Raw genomic sequence first — 18,259 nt, 5'->3', positions numbered from 1 at the left:
GGAGGGAAGGTGGAGCTCAATGCCTGGGGCAACCTGGAAAAAAAGGGAGTTGACATTTCTGCTGCTTCTCTTGGTGGCTGCCTCTTGGGAAATCCTGGAGGTCAAAGCTGGGAGGGTATTTGGATAGAACTGGGACATATCCCCAACCTCATTCACATACCATCTTCATGATTTGGGGCATATCTGTGTCCCAGCTGGATTACTATTATTTTTTAATCAACTGTTTTTTTTACCTTACATTTGTTTCTAAAGGAAACTTTATGTGAATATAATGCCCATGAAATCACAGGCTCTACAAGTTAGTTTTATTCTTCATACAACACAGAAACATATCTAGTCACATGAGTTCCTTTTCTGAGTTCCTCGGCACCCCATGCAACCAGAGTGACTGCCTTTTATTTATTTATTTTTGGCTGCGTTGGGTCTTCGTTGCTGCGTGCGGGCTTTCTCTAGTTGTAGCGAGAGGAGGCTACTCTTCGCTGCTCAGTAGTTGTGGCGCATGGGCTTAGTTGCCCCGTGGCATGTGGGATCTCGCCGGACCAAGGCTTGAACCCATATCCCCTGCATTGGCAGGCGGATTCTTTTTTAAATAAATAAATAAATAAATTTATTTATTTATTTACGGCTGCGTTGGATCTTCGTTGCTGCGTGCGGGTTTTCTCTCGTTGCTGCGCGCGGGCTTTCTCTCGTTACGGCAAGCGGGGACTACTCTTCGTTGCGGTGTGCTGGCTTCTCATTGCGGTGGCTTCTCTTGTTGCAGAGCACAGGCTCTAGGCGCGTGGGCTTCAGTAGTTGTGGCGTGTGGGCTCAGTAGTTGTGGCTCGTGAGCTCTAGAGCGTAGGCTCAGTAGTTGTGGTGCACGGGCTTAGTTGCTCCGCGGCATATGGGATCTTCCCGGACCAGGGCTCGAACCTGTGTCCCCCTCATTGGCAGGCGGATTCTTAACCACTGCGCCACCAGGGAAGCCCCAGAGTGACTGCCTTTTAATCTAGTTTATGTACTGGGGTTGCACATAGAGTTTGTATAACAAAAGTAATTCCACGTCTAGAGAATTCCCTCACGGTCCAGTTGTTAGGACTCCACGCTCTCAGTGCCGAGGGCCTGGGTTCAATCCCCGGTCGGGGAACTAAGATCCTACAAGCTGTGCAGTGCGGCCAAAAGAATTCCACATCTAAAAAAATAATAATCTGAAAACTGCTTGTCTAGCCCAACCTGCTCACCGTGCAGATGAGACACCAAGGTTAGGGAAAAGAAATGGCCGTCTTGGGTCACACAGCAGTTGGAGGCAAAGCCTGGCCTAGAACCCAGGTTGGCAGGCCCCAGTTCTCTCCAGAGACGGAGTAAAGTTTTCTCCATCCTTTAAGGAGACACATTTGGCTTGTGGGCCTGTGACGGGGAATTGTGGAGGGTCCATTCTAGGGGCGGGGGTTGGAGAGGTGAGTGTGAGGGATGAGGGGTAGGGAGGGGGAGAGGAGGGTTGGGAGGGGTTGGCAGCAGGGGCTGGGGGAGCAGCACCAGGGCAGTGCTGAAACAGCCCCTTTAAGCACAGCTGACCCCCTCCAAGGGCAGGAAGACCACGGCCTTACTTGTTGCAAGTTTCCCTCCTGACACCCTTGGCAAGGACAACTTGGAGAGGAAGAGGCAAGAGTCTTCCCATGAACATTCCTCAGGATCCTGGGGTGATGTAATTATTATCCATCCCTTCTCCCCGATTCCTACCTTTTCTTCAGAGTCAACAACACCTGCCAGCCCCACCCTTCTACTAGTCAGTTTCACACTGTGTGGGCATTCTCATTGCTAATTTCATCTATGGAACCCCTACCCCTCAGTTTTCCCTGCTTCCAGCTATGAACCACGTAGGAGTTTGTGGAAACCCCACAACCACCTAGCCAAGGCCTAGCTTTCCCAGGAGCAGCTGAAGGGGGAGAGGAAGCCTGTTCCCTTCACCACCCTGTGAATCCTCCCAATGGACCGGGTCCTGTTGGCCACTTGAGACCAATGGCCCCTCCCCTCCCCACTCCGCCCCACCCCCTGCACAGGGGATGCCGGGAAGTCCAAGCCAGGATGAGAGTGGGCATAAGCAGGCTGAGCCAGGGACCCTCCCACTGCTCTGGAAACCTGGTGAGCCTGGAGTCTTGGAGGGGCTCCCAGGATGCCGGAGCCCTCAGAACACGGCACTTTTCCGCCTCTGCTGAGAGATCCAGCTACCGGGATTCACGTCCATCTGCAGCATCTTCATCACCCACTTGTCACGACGGGCACCTTCAATGAACTCATTCAGGGACAGCTGGCCTGCACAAGGGGTAGGAGAGACGGTCACAGGGGGAATGGAAGAAGTGGGGTGGGGGTGAGAGGTGAGGCCTTCTCTCCTTGGGTGCGCCTACACCTTGTACACAGATGAGCCTGTGGCCTCAGGGCCTAAGCTTGGGCCTTGTCGATTCCCTGATTCTCCAGGAGTCACCTGGAACCTTCAAGGGTTTCTTTAAGGGACTTTATTTGCAAGTGAGTTTAAGTTTTACTTCTGCCCGCGGTACCCTCAGAATGCTCTTGAGGGCTCTTCTGGGTGTGTTCCCAGCCAGCTGCCTCCCTGTGCAGCCTGGGGCTGGGGCTCTGAGCTACGGCGAGGAGAGCCCAAGTAGCTGGCTCTTAAGTTCATGACCCCATTTTTCCCTTTCAACCGTTCTTAGCCCCATTTTCCAGGTGAGGAAACTGAGACCAGGCCGAGAGGGTAAATGTAGCTCCCTGGTCCGCCCGACTCCAAAGCTTCTCTCCTTCCACTGCGCTTGCCTGGCCTCCATCAGCAACTCCCACAGGAGTTTTAATCACTCTTACAAACGTCACATGCTAGTGACACTCTTGTTAGTTTAGGTATTCCCCTCTACACCCATCTCACTGTCAGGAGGTGAAGGGCCTCGCCTAAGGTCACATGGATAGAAAGTGGGGTGATCCAGGATGGGTGCCGTGCCCGCCACCCGCCCCACCATCCTCTCTGCCCATTACCATCTCCGTTCTCATCCACCAGAAGGAAGATCCTGTCCACGACCTCCTCAGGTGTGAGCAGCTTGCCTTGCCACTCAGCCTCCATCTCCACCCTGCAGGCTTTCTTCAGCTTGTAGATGGACTGTGGGAGAGAACCCGGCGGTATCCACAAGACCCTGCACACCCTGCCCTCTCCCCAGGACCCACATCCCTTTGCAGCTTGTCCCCAGCGCTGCCCCCCAGTCTGTGCATCTGAGGACCACGGGACCAAATTAAAAGTGACCCGTGGGTCCCATTGTTCCCTCAGGGTCCCATTGGCCTAATTCCAACCGAGGAGTTCCCGGCTTCACACACCGCCTCTGCCCCACGCCTTTGGCATTTCCACTGGGAGTGTCAGAGCTGACACCCAAAACCTTTAAGGAGGGATGTGGACGGCACAGTGATGGTCTAAACTCCACACTACAGAGGAAGAAATGGAGATTCAGAGAGGAAAAGAGATTTTAGTATATTTATAGATGTGTGTGTATGTGTGTGAAATAGGATGATGGGAGAGGGAAAAGCACAGGTGTCTCCCTTGCCCTGTTTCTGGCAATGAGGCAACGTTTGGATGTGAAACGGGGAAGAGACAGACAAATGTGAGGGTTATCCTTAGTCCTTGGTTGGGGCTCTGAGGACAGAGGTGTGCCTTCTGGGTCCCCCCTGCCCAGTGCAGCGCCTGGCACAAAGCACGCCCCACTAACGGTGCTGGGAGGCTCAGGGGTTACAGGCAGCCCAGCACCTCCTGGTGGATGAACTTAGGCAAACCACACAACCTCCACGGGCCGATTTCCTTATCTGTAAAATGGACCAACAAGCCCCTCCTCGGAGTGCGGTTCTGGGGAGTAATAGGCTAATGCAGGTTTCGTGCAGAGTCTGAGCTGTAGTACTTTTTTTTACCCCTTGCTTGTTCTTGCTAGTAGTCAATCAGCTTTGTTAGTCTTTTCAAAGAACCAACTTTTGCTTTTGTTGACTTTCCTTAGGCATTTGTGTTCCATTTCATTAATTTCTGCTTTTTATTAGTTCTTTCCTTCTGCTTTCTTTGGCCTTAATTTACTCTTTTTTCTAATCTGAGATGACTTCTTGGATCATTGAATTTTCAACCTCTCTTATTTTCTAGTATATACATTTTAAGGCCACCGATGTTTCTGCAAGTCCAGCTTTAGCTGCATTCCACAAGTTTTGTTATGTTTGCATTATTATTCAGTTCACAATACTTTGTGTGTATGTGTGATATTATTGTTTTGATTCACGGAGTACTAGGAAGTGGATTGCCTAATTTCCGAACACATGGGGATTTTCTCATTCTCTTTTTGTAATTGATTTCTAGCTTAATTTCACTGTGGTCGGAAAGCACACTCTGAAGGATTCCAATGCCCCCTCCCACCCCCAGCCGCAGGGGCCCCCACTTCAGCAGCCAGCACTCACAGCCCAGCGGGGCCACATGCCCAGGTGCCTGCCCTGCACCCCCGCCCTGAGTAGACACTGACCTCCACGATGTCCAGCAGCTCCAGGCGGTCAAGGAAGCCATTGCGGTCCTTGTCATAGATCTTGAAGGTCCACTTCAGCTTGTGCTCCAGGGTGCCCCTCAGCACAAGGTTCAGGGCTGCCACATACTCCAGGAAGTCGATGGTGTCGTCCTGCATTGGGAGTGGGAGCTGTGAGGCTCCCTCCCGCCCGCTGCCCTATCTCCCTGGAGCGCAGGTGTGAGCCCTAATCTAGGCCACCATCCCTGTAAACTCAGGGCTTTGCCTCCTCCTTGCATTCCGTGTGCCTCTGCATCTGTGCTTGTGCTATTCTCTGCCCTGGGATCTACTCCCAGTCTCCATGCTCACCCACTCCTATCTGTCCTTCAAGGCTCAACTCAAGGGTCCCCTCCTCCAGGAAGCCTTCCTTCTCACACCACTTCAGCCACAATGATCTCCCTCTCCCTCTTCCGACACTCCCAGCACCCACCATCTATTCTACCCTTAAGTGTTTCGTGTGTCTCATTCTCTAGCTACAGTCTATGCTCCGGGAGAAAGGAGAGGGGTTTACATTGCTTTTATCCCTCCTCCATGCTTAGCGCAATGCCACTTCCACCCAGAGTCTCATAAATATTTATGAATCAATGAAGAAATGATTAAGTCTGAATTTCAGACTAACATAGTTTTGACAGGAAATTAGAAAGCAGGACCTCACGTATTTCAGGGTCAGGATCTCAGCCCTCCAAATCAAAAATTGGAATTATCTCTCCCAGGAGTGTCTGTCATTCCCATGACTTCGTTTTTTTTTAATATAAATTTAAAAAAATTTTTATTTATTTTATTTATTTATTTTTGGCTGTGTTGGGTCTTCATTGCTGCGTGCGGGCTTTCTCTCGTTGCGAGGAGCAGGGGCTGCTCTTCGTTGAGGTGTGCAGGCTTCTCATTGTGGTGGCTTCTCTTGTTGCGGAGCATGCGCTTTAGGCATGCGGGCTTCAGTAGTTGTGGCACGTGGATTCAGTAGTTGTGGCTTGCGAGCTCTAGAGCACAGGGTCAGTAGTTGTGGTGCACAGGCTTAGTTGCTCCGTGGCACGTGGGATCTTCCCGCACCAGGGCTCGAACCTGTGTCCCCTGCATTGGCAGGCGGATTCTTAACCACTGCGCCACCAGGGAAGCCCATTCCCATGACTTTGTAATCAGAAATGGCATTGCTGGCCCAGAGCCCCACTGTCCCACTGGGTCAGGTCACTCAGCCCCGGTTCAAGGGGTGCCTGGGTGGGCAAGGTTTGAGCAACAGAAGAACAAGGCCCCAAATGAGGGAAACAGAAAAAGCCTAATGAAAAACCAAGAAAATAAGATGAGCCTACCTGAAGAGTTTTATTCAACATCCTTTATATAATTCCTTCTGGTCCTCCACACTCCTCACAATGTATTTACCTAATTGAGGTTAGACTGTAGCTATAATTTTAGTTCCTGGATTTTTATTTAAAAATTTCCCATGCCTTCAAAATTATTTTAAATCATACCTTTTCTTCTTCTTTTTCAGAGGAATACTGGGAAGTCCCTCTTGCTGAACATGGTTTTGATATTTTATGTGACACAATGAACATCTTTGTGCATATGTATTTTTTCTTATGTCTCTGGTAATTTCTATAGGGTAGATTCTTAGCAGTTGCTGGGTGTTCCTCGCCCCACACCAGTAGTCTTTTTTTTTTTTTTGGCCGTGTTGGGTCTTCGTTGCTGCGCGTGGGCTTTCTCTAGTTGTGGTGAGCAGGGGCTACTGCGGTGGCTTCTCTTGTTGCAGAGCACGGGCTATAAGCGTGCGGCTGCAATAGTTGCAGCACGCGGGCTCAGTAGTTGTGGTGCACAGGCTTCGTTGCTCCACGGCATGTAGGATCTTCCCGGACCAGGGCTCGAACCTGTGTCCCCTGCATTGGCAGGCGAATTCTTAACCACTTCACCACCAGGGAAGCCCCTCTATGAATTTTTTAATTGAAATATAGTTGATGTACAATATTATATAAATTCCAGGTGTGCAATACAGTGATTCATAATTTTTAAAGATTATGCTCCATTTGTTGGAGCATACAGTATTGGCTATAGTCCCTGTGTTGTACAGTATATCCTTGTAGCTTATTTCATATGTAATAGTTTGTTCCGCTTAATCCCCTACCCCTGAATTGCCCCTCCCCACTTGTTCTACAAAATTTTATCACGTGTAGATACGAATAACTCTCAACACAAAGAAACTCTCTTGTGTTACCTCTTAAGGGTCACATCTTTCCCCCAACCGTAACACTTGACAACCACTGATCTGTTCTCCATCACAATAATGTTTTCACTTTGAGAATGGTATATAAATAGAATCATATAATGTGTAACTCATTTTTTCACTCAGCACAATGCCCTGGAGATTCATCTCAGTCACTGCATGCATCAGCAGTTCCTTCCTTTTTATTACAGCATGGTGCACCATTGTATGAATGGTCCCTAGTTTGCTTTCTGTTTGCTCACTGAAGGTTATTTGGCTTGTGTCCAGTTTTTCTTCCCCAGCTCTACTGAGGTAATAATTGCAAAATAGCCTTTTAAGGAACTCTGTGTAAGATTAAGGTGTACAATGTGAAAATTGGTTGTTCTTTAAAAGGCTATTTTCATTAGTAATTACTATTTATTAAGCTTACTAAAAATAGATGTTAGGTTTCTTTTAAAATAAGAATTGGGTAGGAAAATGTGTGCAAAATGGCTGGTAGGGGGCTTCCCTGGTGGCGCAGTGGTTGAGAGTCCGCCTGCCGATGCAGGGGACGTGGGTTCGTGCCCTGGTCCGGGAGGATCCCACATGCCGCGGAGCGGCAGGGCCCGTAAGCCATGGCTGCTGAGCCTGCGTGTCCGGGGCCTGTGCTCTGCAACGGGAGAGGCCACCATAGTGAGAGGCCCGCGTACCGCAAAAAAAAAAAAAAAAAAAAAAAAAAAAAGTCTGGTAGGGATCATCTGTTTTACATACATCATCTCTCTCAGGTCTGTCATCCCCATGTTATGAATGAGGAAACAGAGACTCAGAGGTTGAATAAGTTGCCCAAGAAATTCCAACCCAGCAAGTGGCAGAGCCTTTCAAGCTACATGCCTTCTCCAGTTCATCAGGTTGGGAGAAATGTCTTACTCCATGCAAGGTCTATTACTGTCTACAAAATGAACCTGGTGTCTAGCACCAAGGGGAGAACAACAAACAAAAAACCACAGACAAATCCCTACTCTCCAGATCTCTAGATTCCCCCACATTCTTTGTCTAGAACCTTCTGTTCTCGTAACATCCTGTCTCACCATGATACGGTTTCCACAAAGACCCCTCGCCTTACCTGAGGCCCACTGTAGAGCAGCCCCTTCCTGACAAGTGATCTCCCCTGCGAGTTTACTTCAAACCCCCCAACCCTAGGGACTTCCCTGGTGGCACAGTGGTTTAGAATCCGCCTGCCAAGGCAAGGGGCACAGGTTCGAGCCCTGGTCAGGGAAGATCCCACATGCCACGGAGTAACCAATCCCGTGCGCCAAACTACTGAGCCTGTGCTCTAGAGCCCATGAGCCACAACTACTGAGCCCATGTGCCGCAACTACTGAAGCCCACGCGCCTAAAGCCTGTGCTCCGCAACAAGAGAAGCTGCCGCAATGAGAAGCCTGCACACCGCAACAAAGAGTAGCCCCTGCTCGCCGCAACTAGAGAAAGCCCGCATGCAACAATGAAGACCCATCACAGCCAAAAATAAATAAATAAAAATAAAAATAAAAAAAAAGAAATAGAAAAAAATTTAAAAAAACACACCTACCCCCCCGACCAGCTCTGGAAAGCTTCCAGCTGGGGCTAATCTCATGAATTGCACACGAGCTCTCATCAGCTTCAATTACTCACAGGGGCCCAAGATGATGGAAATGCCTGTCTACTCAAGAGCTGGAGCAGAAGTGACAGGAACGTGATCTGCTCTGTGGGATTACCTGCATCGTTTCTCCCTGAACGGGCTGCACTGGTGAACCAACCCTGACCCCCAACACTCCTTACATAAGGATCCCGAAGGACATTTGAGCTTCATCCTCCCTTTTCTTCCATCCAGTGCATCACAGGCAAGCACCAGAGACGAGTGTTACTACCACCACCAGGAGGGGGCGTAGCAGCAGCAGAGACCAGGTACTCCTACCTCCTTGCCTCCACCAAAACCCTGTTTCCACCACCTCAGATTTTGACGTGTGAGCAAGATCTATGAGCTCTTTTGATTTTATTTGCCCCAGAAATCTCAGACCAACTGCCTAGAAACAAGACTTGCTGATACAAAGACTGTGCCAAGGTGGAAAGTGGAGTCGGGTGGAGGTTTGGAGACACAAAGTGGGAAAAGAAAAGAAAGAAGGCTCAGTCCCTGACAGAGGAGCTGAAAACACCTGCCTGGAATGCTCTTCCTTACAGCAGGAGGCCAAGTAATAAATAGAGAAGGGACGGTGGAGTTACAAAATTATCAGCTGAGGCCAAACCCAGGGGATAAGCACTTGATGAGCAACAGGAAATTTACTTAGTCTCAAAGTATCTCCCTATAAAATGCTTATAAATTACAAAGGAAAAAGAGTCACTTTATAGTGGTGGAACCTGGCAGAACACCATGTATCCAAGTGATCGAAGTGAACCACTCCACTAATGGGACAAACCAACATCATGTGCCCCCTGACATGATGCACTCAGGAGGACACAGCATCTCTTCTGGGGCATTTCTGCCAGAAGTGTAACCTGAATCTCATCACGAGGCAACATGGGACAAACCCAAATCACTGGTCTGCAGTCTTTGAAAATGTCAGAGTCAAATAAGATAAAGAAAAGTTGAGATTAAAGTTTCCAAATTAAAGGCTAAGAAAGAGACAGGACAAGTAAATGCAATGTGTGATCAAACTAAAAAAAAAAAAAAAAGGTTATAATGGATGTCACCAGGACAATTGACCAAACTTGAATATGATTGTCGATTAGATAACAGAATTTATTACTGTTGAATTTCCTGATTTGATCACTTATTAGGTTAAGAGAATGCCCTTGGTCTTAGAAAATACACACTAGAATACTTGGGTAAAAGGTTGTGATGCCTATAATTTTCTCTAAAAAATATGTATGTATATGCACAATATACACATATATGTATATATTATGTGTATGTATATATACATAAATACATAATACATTACACGGAGAGAATGGTAAAGCAAATGAGGCAAAATGTAAACAGTTGGAGAATTTGGATAAATTGTACATGGGAATTAATTGCACTACTATAATTTTTCTGTAAATTTAAAATCATACCAAAATTAAAAGGTTGTTTTAAAAACAATTGATGAATATTATATGCTGATTTATAGGGGGAGATTAGGTATAAGAGGTCAGCCATATTATTCCCAGGGGCTTCATAATCCCTTTGAGATCTTGAATTGTTATTATACTGAATTTTAAATGAATTTGAGGAAGACTGATAAATCTATGATAGTGACTCTTGCTATATATAATCTATTTATTTACTTTTCTTGTGACATCCAACACTTAGAAAAATCATTTTCTCTCTGAAAAAAACCCAACAAACTGTCTTCTGGGCAGGAGCACTTGCCTGGAACTCAGGACCCCTGAGTATATGATCTTGGTCAATCAATTCACTGAATTTGGAATAACAACCTCTGCCTGTTTCCTCCCAGGGCTGCTGCTGCCTCAGAGGCGCCTGTGGAGAGGAGCTTTGAGAAGGCTGAAGCTCACTCTGGGCCCCGAGATAGGGTTCATCTCCAAGGAGGTTTCTGTTGCAGGGAATGACGCTGATCCCGCCCTCCCGCCCCCTACAGGCGATGAGGAGATGTGCACTGACCGGTACCAGGGTCAGTTTGGGACCCGAAGAAGCGTTCCCAGTGACTCTCTCTAGAAAGTGAAGCTCACCCCTACAAAGTGGGATACCCACCGCTTTCTCCAGATTAATTATCTAGGTCCAACCCACCTCCCCCTCAATTTGGGGGACTGAAATAGGTATCTGAGGCAAACCTAATGGTTTAAAGTACTGCGGAGGCGCTGGACTGGATGGCCTTAAGTAATGAAGGGATTTCAATGTTTGAATTCAATTCCCAGGTGCGCATTTACAAAATATATTATCTTCTTAGCTCCTGGTGCCATCCAAGGGCTGGAAGAAACCCTGTGGATGGACGATTTCATGACATCTTTTATGGCTTGAAGAGTAGAAAGGGGCTTTTGCAATAATCCATCCAACTTCCAAGTCCAGGAAGGAGCCTCCTCCAGCTTTCTGGGTGGGAAGAGCTGACCGGTCTCATTTCGAAGGACCCCAACAAGGGGGCGCTCACGACCTGTTCCAAGATAGCTCCGCCCATTTAGGGCAGCTCTGGAGCCCCTTATCTTTACAGCGAGGGGTGCTCTGGTGGGTGCGAAAAACCAGGTCCTCCGGCTACGGAGCCCCGTCCATAAATACACGCAGAGAGGGCTGGGCCGTGCGCCTTTCTGTAGTGTCTCCCCTCAGCTCTCAGGAAGGCCAGTCACATGAGAGCGGAGAGGTGGAGGGGAGGAAGAGAAGACGGAAAGAGGAATGATGGGGAGAAGAGTTTGGGGGAACAGTGAGACAGAAAAGGCGAGAGGGGATGGAGACAAACGAAGAGCAGAGGAAAAGCAGGAAGACTGGGGAACTGAGCTCCCACGGAGGATGCTCCTTTAGCACCGGGATGAGACCTGAGCCATCGGTCCTCCCCCTCAGGGCGCCTTACCCCGTTCTTGTCGAAAGCTCGGAACATGCCCTCTACATACTGGGAGGCCTCCTCGTTGCCCGCGACCTTGAAGAAGCGCTTAAACTCGTGCAGGAAGAGCGTGCCGCTGGGGCACTCCTCCAGGAACTTCCTGTACCACTCCTGCAGCTCCGCCACGTCCAGCACGCCGTTCTTCTCTGCCTCCTCCCCGCTGAACTGCTGCCCCATCCTGGCTCCCGGGGACGTCAGGGAGCAAGAGTCTATGCTTCCTCCCGGGCTTCTGCCAATGGATTCCTTAGGCGAGGGCCCTCTTCCTCCCTTTCCTCTTCTTAGCCAGGCTCTTCATCATCTCCTAGCCAACAGAACAGGATGGGCAGTGCAGGGGGCTGGCAGCGAGGGGGTGGGACCAGGCCAGCTAAGCGCCCTAAGATCATTAGAAGATTCCCCTGGAAGGTCTGACCTCCAGTCACCTAAGCTCCCCCAGCCTCACCCCTCCCTTTAGTCTCATCAACCACTCAACTAAGCTGCCGGGCAGATTCTGAAGAGGGAGAAGGGGAGGACACTGAGAGGTAGGCAGATGGAGTGGGAGTTGGGAAGACAGGCTGAGACCCTCCCATCTCACATGTGCTCCCTGTCCCTTTCCGTTGGGCACCATGCTGCTCCAGGGAGGCCCATCTTGGAGATACAGGAGACTCTGAAGTCCAGAGAGGAAGCAAGGCCAACTCCTAGCCCATAAAACAGAATTACTGGTGAGCTGGGGCTTGCCCTTCACTTGGCCTAATGAGAAGCAGCAGGATATATGATGCGAAGGGCTCTGGGTGAGCACCTCTGTCCCCAGACTAACTCAGTGCCCAGCACGATATCTGAAGCTCCTTTACAGATCACACCCTTGAGTCTTGGAAGTTCTCCATCTCCCAGTTTAAAGTACAAATACTTCCCTCCTACACCCTTCATCCAAGACCTATCAGCAGGGCTCTTCCCACTTTTTCTCCAAAGTATAAACACATGAGAAGGATCTGGGAGCGTGGCTTAACTTATCTCTGAAGGCTTTTACTTTCTTTTTTTTTTTTTGCGTTATGCGGGCCTCTCACTGTTGTGGCCTCTCCCATTGCGGAGCACAGGCTCCGGACGCGCAGGCTCCGGACGTGCAGGCTCAGCGGCCCAGCCGCTCCACATGTGGGATCCTCCCGGACCGGGGCACGAACCCGTGTCCCCTGCATCGGCAGGCGGACTCTCAATCACTGCGCCACCAGGGAAGCCCCGGCTCTTACTTTTATATTAAAGGTTCATGCGAATTTGGGTTTGAAAATTATTTTTATTTATTTATTTTGGCCGCGCCGCTAGGCATGCAGGATCCTAGCTCCCCAACCATGGATCGAACCTGCATCCCCTGCGTTAGAAGTGTGGAGTCTTAACCACTGGACCACCAGGAAAGTCCTGCGAACTTATTTTTGAATCAGTTATATACTCATGCTTATGTTAATGGAATATAAAAATGACACCTCCAAGAAATCAGAAAACCTGGAGCACTAATTTTTTTGAGATTTTAGGGGCAGTCCTTCCAGTGTGTCTCATAATCTCAGGCACAGCACTGCGTGCCTCCCAACGGATGTTCATTCCTGAATTGCTTTGTACATTCCAGTCTCTCTCTCTCTCTTGCTCGTTCTCGCTCGCTCTCACTCTCAGCTCCCTGCCTCCAGACGTCCCTAATCTCTCAAAGTTCTTCTAATTTCCTTGCCATCCCTGAAGGTGGAACCCCGCTTCCTCTGTCATCCTCTCAAGTGCCGATGGGTTTTTCTCCCAAATCCCATGTGCCTCTGGATCTGGAGATTAAGGCTGGTCTCCTCCTTGTTCAGCTGTTGCCTCTACCTTTCCTCTTTCCTCTTTTCTCCCTCAGAAATGCCAGCGCCTTCGAGGCCAGGTCTGACCCTCCCACCTTGTCCATACTTGTCCATATTGTCATCATTCACTGGTGACGTCACCATTCGTCCCAAAGCATCAGGTGGACAGCTGGTCCCTCCCACTCTGGCCTCAAAGGTTCTTATCTCCCCAGTTCCCAAGAGCTTTTCTTCCACCCCACCTTGGCCCCCATTCACTGTGGTCCCTGGGCCAGCAGCTGCAACATCTGGGAGTCTGTTAGAAATGCAGATTCTCAGGCCCTCCTCCCCTAGTGAATCTGGAACTTGGGGTTGCGGGGCCACAGTCTGTGTTTTAAAAAGCTCTCCAGGTGCTTCCACGGCACATGAAGTCTGAGAATGTCTACCGGAGGCCTTGCTACCATGAATTTCTCTACCGATGGTCTGAAACATTCAAACACCATCATCGCCTCTCCTTCCACTCACTTACACTAACAGCTTCACTCCAGCAACTCACCAGCACTGTTGAGACTTCCAACCCATCTATCACTATGCTTTTTAACATCTGTCACATTCTCACTTTCTTCCTTATCCTGACAAACGGCCCAGAACTCTTGTCATTTCCTTGCCATGACCTTGACCTTTGCGCCCCTCTCTCCCTCTAACTACTCGCTTGGCAAAACCTGACCCTGGCTACAGCTATCCCCTTAATTAGGCACTAACACCTCATCTGCACCCGAGGCTGAACACAGCTGGAAAAAGTCAGAAAATCACACTGGCCGCACACACTTCAAATAATGCCAGACAGTTGTACTGCACGTTCTCCTCTGCTGACTTGAGTCCCTTCTCCCCGAGATGATTCTTCCACCACGCTTCCTGCCCTCAAAACTTCCCGTTGCTCCCACGTTCAACTGATGACCTTGTCACATCCTTCACTTTACAGAGAAGCAGATGCATCTGACAACCACCTCATCCTCCCATAGCAGACACACCTCTCTGCAGCTGTGCTCACATACCCGGCCTCTCTTCCTGGTTCGATGGATGCAGCGTCCCTTTCCCACTTCTCCCCCTGTCAGCTCCTCCACTTGGTTTCTAGATGTCACCTCCCTTTGCCTACTCAAGCACTTCGTGTCCACAGTAATCCCTTTCTCTTCTGCACCCTCCATTTATCCTTCTCTAATGGATCATTCCCGTTTGCAGATGTGCTTTAATATCACCTTTATGAAAACAAGATTAAACAAAACAAAAATTCTTCCTTGATCCCACATTCAGGATCCCACTGTGACTTTTTTGGGCCTACCCACGTTTGCCTTCATGGGTCTCAAGATTAATATTGATAATTAAATATTAAATAAGAAAATATTAAAAGTGCTATTTTATCATTCATTTGTAAAAAGATGAATATAATCCAGTCCAGTCTAGGTTGCATTATATTAATTCTTTCTTCTGGTTTTGAAAATTAAAACACTTAAAAGAAATTAAAAATATTGTGGGCCCGGGGACTTCCCTGGTGGCGCAGTGGTTAAGAATCCGCCTGCCGATGCAGGGGACATGGGTTCGAGCCCTGGTCCGGGAAGATCCCACATGCCACGGAGCAACTAAGACCATGCACCACAACTACTGAGCCTGCACCCTAGAGCCTGCGAGCCACAACTACTGAGCCCAGTGCCACAACTACTGAAGCCCACGCACCTAGAGCCTGTGCTCCACAAGAGAAGCCACTGCAATGAGAAGCCCACGCACCGCAACGAAGAGTAGCCCCCACTCACTGCAACTAGATAAAGCCTGCGTGCAGCAACGAAGACCCAACGCAGCCAAAAAGAAAATAAAGAAAAATAAATATTGTGGGCCCTAGGTACTGTGCCTACTGGATCCACTGGCCCTGCCGACTCCTACTCCCCTCCAGCCACTGTCCTAACTTTGGCTCCTGTGACAACAAAACCCCTTGTGGAAGATGTTATTTTCCGAAACTGGCACAGCAGTAGGTCTGGTCTCCCATGTTCCTTCCATCAAGGGGAAGAGTCTATTTCTCCCTCTCTTCAAGCTGGATGGGACTTTATGGTACTCAACGAAGAGAATGGGCAGAAGCGACACTATGTGACTTCCGAGACTAGGTCATCAAAGGCGACAGGGTTTGTGGCTGGCTCTCCCTCGGGACTTGCCTGGGGAATGCAGCCACCATATTGTGGCGAAGCCCAGAGCACACGCAGGGCTTCCAGCTGACAGTCAGCCTCAACCACCAGGCTGAGGGAGTCAGTGAACCTGTAGATGCCTCCAGGCCTGGCCTTCCAGCACCCCAGCTGATACCAAATGGAGCAGACAGTGTTCCCAGACTGCAGATCTGCATGCAAAGTAGATGTTGTCATGAAGCCATGAAGTGTCGGGCATTTTTTAAGGTAGCAGTAGATAACTGAACCTGTTTTGCATCCTCTCCATTTCTTATTCTCTCCTCAACTTACTCCAATTGGATACTCATCCCCATCACTCCATGGAGAAGGCTTTACAGTGGTCACCAATGACCTACTTTTCCTACTCAACCTGCCAGCAGATTCAGCACAGCTCACCAAGTGAGTTCTTCCTTCAAACACCTTAGGTTTCAAGGACCCACATGTGTCTGATTTCACTCCAATCTCACTGACTGCACATCTCCTTTGCCAGCACCTCCTCCTTTTAAACAAATCTCTTCATGCTTGGGCTTCCCAGGCTTGTCCTCAGTACCATTCTCCCGTCTACTCACATGCTCTCCCGAGAGAGCTCATTCACCCTCAACATTACATACCATTTGTAGATTCCAGATTCATGAGCCCAGCTGTCTACTGGACAGCTCAACTCAGATCACAAACTTAGCAAGGCCAAAGCCAAAGTACTGATTTCCTTCCCAAATCCCTCCTCAACCCTTCTCAACCTCAGTCACGGCATCACCATTTTATCCAGCTGCCTAGGCCAAAAATGAGTCATCCCTGAGTCCTTTCTTTCTCTTAGATCTCATTTCAATCTATTAGTAGGTCATTCCATCAGCTCCACCTCCAAACTTATTCTGAATCCAACCACTTCCCATCCCCTCCATTTCTGCAGCTCTGGTCCAGGCCACGTCCTCACTGGTCCACTGCAGCAGTCCTAACTGGCCTTCCTGCCCCCACCTTCCCATCACCTCCCGCCTTCCAGTCCACACCCAGCAGCCAGAGGAGTGTGTTCTAAAGCGTAAATCAGATCCTATCACTGTCCTGCTCCAAACCCTCCCATGGCTTCCCAATGAAACTCAGGATAAAATCCACACTCCTTCCCATGGCCGTGATGCACTATAGGATCCTCCTACTTCATCTTCATGTTGCTCTGCCCTATCCACAGACACACCATACTCACTGGGCCTTAGCACTGATGGGTCCTGCTGCTTGGAATGCTCTTCCCCAGACCCTCACATGGCTGCCTCCTTCTTGACATTCTCCCCTCCTCAGAGAGAACTTTCCCAACCTCACCTCAAATAGCTACTGAAGTAATTCTGACATTATCCTACTTTATTTGCTTCATAGTGCTTAACTGCTTATGAAATGATCTTACTATTATTTTTTCCCCTAGCATGTCTTCCTCACTAGAATCTAAGGTCCTTGAGGAGAGGGACTTCAACATACACACTGCAGAATTTCCAAAACCTAGAACAGTGCTTGGCACAAACAAGGAATTCTTGGCAGAAACAAGACTTGTTGAGTAACTGAGCAAAGTGCTTGACACACGGTCAGAGCTGAATTGATGTGTGCTACTCTTAATTTTACAAGACAACAGCTCTTGATTCCTTTGAGAATGCCTGGGTTAGCAGATTTTTTTTTCCTGTTTTTTTTTTGTTCCTTGGCGACGCTATGCGGCATGCGGGATCTTAGTTCCCCGACCAGGGATGGAACCTGTGCCCCCTGCAGTGGAAGCGCGGAGTCCTAACCACTGGACCACCAGGGAATTCCCTAGCAGATATTTGTCAATGGGAAAAGATAATGGGATTTTAGCACCGGAAGAGGTCTCCAGTGATTTTTCGAACTTGTCCCCATCTCATCACACGTGAAGACAGCATATGCAACCCACTGCTGTGGGCACCTGTGCTCAAGAGACCGTATGAATGAAACAGAACTTGATTTAGCCTCTGGCAGAGGAATCGAAAATTCAATTGGCTTTTCATGTGGGTCAGTTGCCCATGACCTGCCCTTAAATACTGCTGAGCTGTTGAGGTATAAATATATCAGTTTTAAAGAGGATTAGGACCCCACAGAGAATGGTAGCGTGAAGTGAGTAACAATAGTAAGGCTTTAAGGAGGACAGGGTTAGGAATTGAGCAGGGATTTGCAGAGGACCCTGGGGATCGCAGGCATTCAGCCATAAGCCTGGCTCCAGGGGTAACGAAATGCATGTGAGCAAACCACTGTCTGCAGAGCCTGAGATGGGCCTGGCGCAAAGCCCCAGGGTTAACTGTCTCCATGCCAGGGTTCCTACAACCCAGTAGGCCCCTCCTTGCTGGAGCTTAAACTCTCCTGTTGCTGCCTCAGACAGTCAGGACCAATGTCAGCCTTGAGACCACAGGGATCGCGCTGTGGGTTATGCTTCTTGCCTTTATTCATACACATTTACATCTTTTATTCTTTATTTTCCCCCAGTCAATCTCTTTACTTCTAAGCCTTAGGGGAAATGAGTAGCACACTTTGCTAATGTGCAAGGGGAAATAAATCTGGATTTTAGGTTTGAATAGTCTGCATTTAATGTGTGGGCATTTGAGTACATCCTAGCCTTTAAAAATTAGGTTCTGGGCTTCCCTGGTGGCGCAGTGGTTGAGAGTCCGCCTGCCGATGCAGGGGACACGGGTTCGTGCCCCGGTCCGGGAGGATCCCGCATGCCGCGGAGCAGCTGGGCCCGTGAGCCGTGGCCGCTGAGCCTGCGCGTCCGGAGCCTGTGCTCCGCAACGGGAGAGGCCACGACAGTGAGAGGCCCGCATACCACAAAAAAAAAAAAAAAAAAAATTAGGTTCTGAGGCTCTGTCTTCACTAACCTGAACTCAGACAAATCAGTTTCACCTTTTCGTCTCAGTTTCATCTGTCAACTGAAAGTGCAATTAAGTGGGCAAGTCAAACTTAGTTTTCTCTCCTATAAAATGGGGATAATAGTAACTACTTTATTGGGTTGTTATAAAGATTAAATAAT

General features: G+C 48.9%; 1 protein-coding gene across 1 annotated transcript; it reads right to left on the bottom strand.

Annotated features, from left to right (window-relative positions):
- Positions 1-1,170: 1,170 nt before the first annotated feature.
- Positions 1,171-11,453, bottom strand: GUCA1B (guanylate cyclase activator 1B). The gene is made up of 5 exons (XM_060021272.1): positions 11,247-11,453; positions 4,506-4,655; positions 3,001-3,121; positions 2,119-2,292; positions 1,171-1,415 (listed from the first exon to the last, which is right to left on the bottom strand). The coding sequence occupies exons 1-4, from the start codon at positions 11,451-11,453 to the stop codon at positions 2,165-2,167; spliced, it is 606 nt and encodes a 201-aa protein (XP_059877255.1). The 3' UTR covers positions 1,171-1,415; positions 2,119-2,164.
- Positions 11,454-18,259: the final 6,806 nt, after the last annotated feature.

The sequence above is a fragment of the Delphinus delphis genome, chromosome 10, assembly GCF_949987515.2.
Source record: "Delphinus delphis chromosome 10, mDelDel1.2, whole genome shotgun sequence".
NCBI classification, from domain to species: Eukaryota; Metazoa; Chordata; class Mammalia; order Artiodactyla; family Delphinidae; genus Delphinus; species Delphinus delphis.
The sequence above is the reverse complement of the archived record's forward strand: the minus strand, read 5'-3'. Positions and strand labels throughout refer to the sequence as shown.

What these genes read in the sequence shown, in the direction of transcription:
- GUCA1B (XM_060021272.1), bottom strand. Translation starts at nt 11,453, where the DNA reads ATGGGGCAGCAGTTCAGCGGGGAGGAGGCAGAGAAGAACGGCGTGCTG. An exon ending in AGCTGCTGGACATCGTGGAG is followed by an intron (nt 3,122 to 4,505) that starts GTCAGTGTCTAC and finishes TCTCTCCCACAG; the next exon opens with TCCATCTACAAGCTGAAGAA. An exon ending in GGTGGATGAGAACGGAGATG is followed by an intron (nt 2,293 to 3,000) that starts GTAATGGGCAGA and finishes CCCCTTGTGCAG; the next exon opens with GCCAGCTGTCCCTGAATGAG.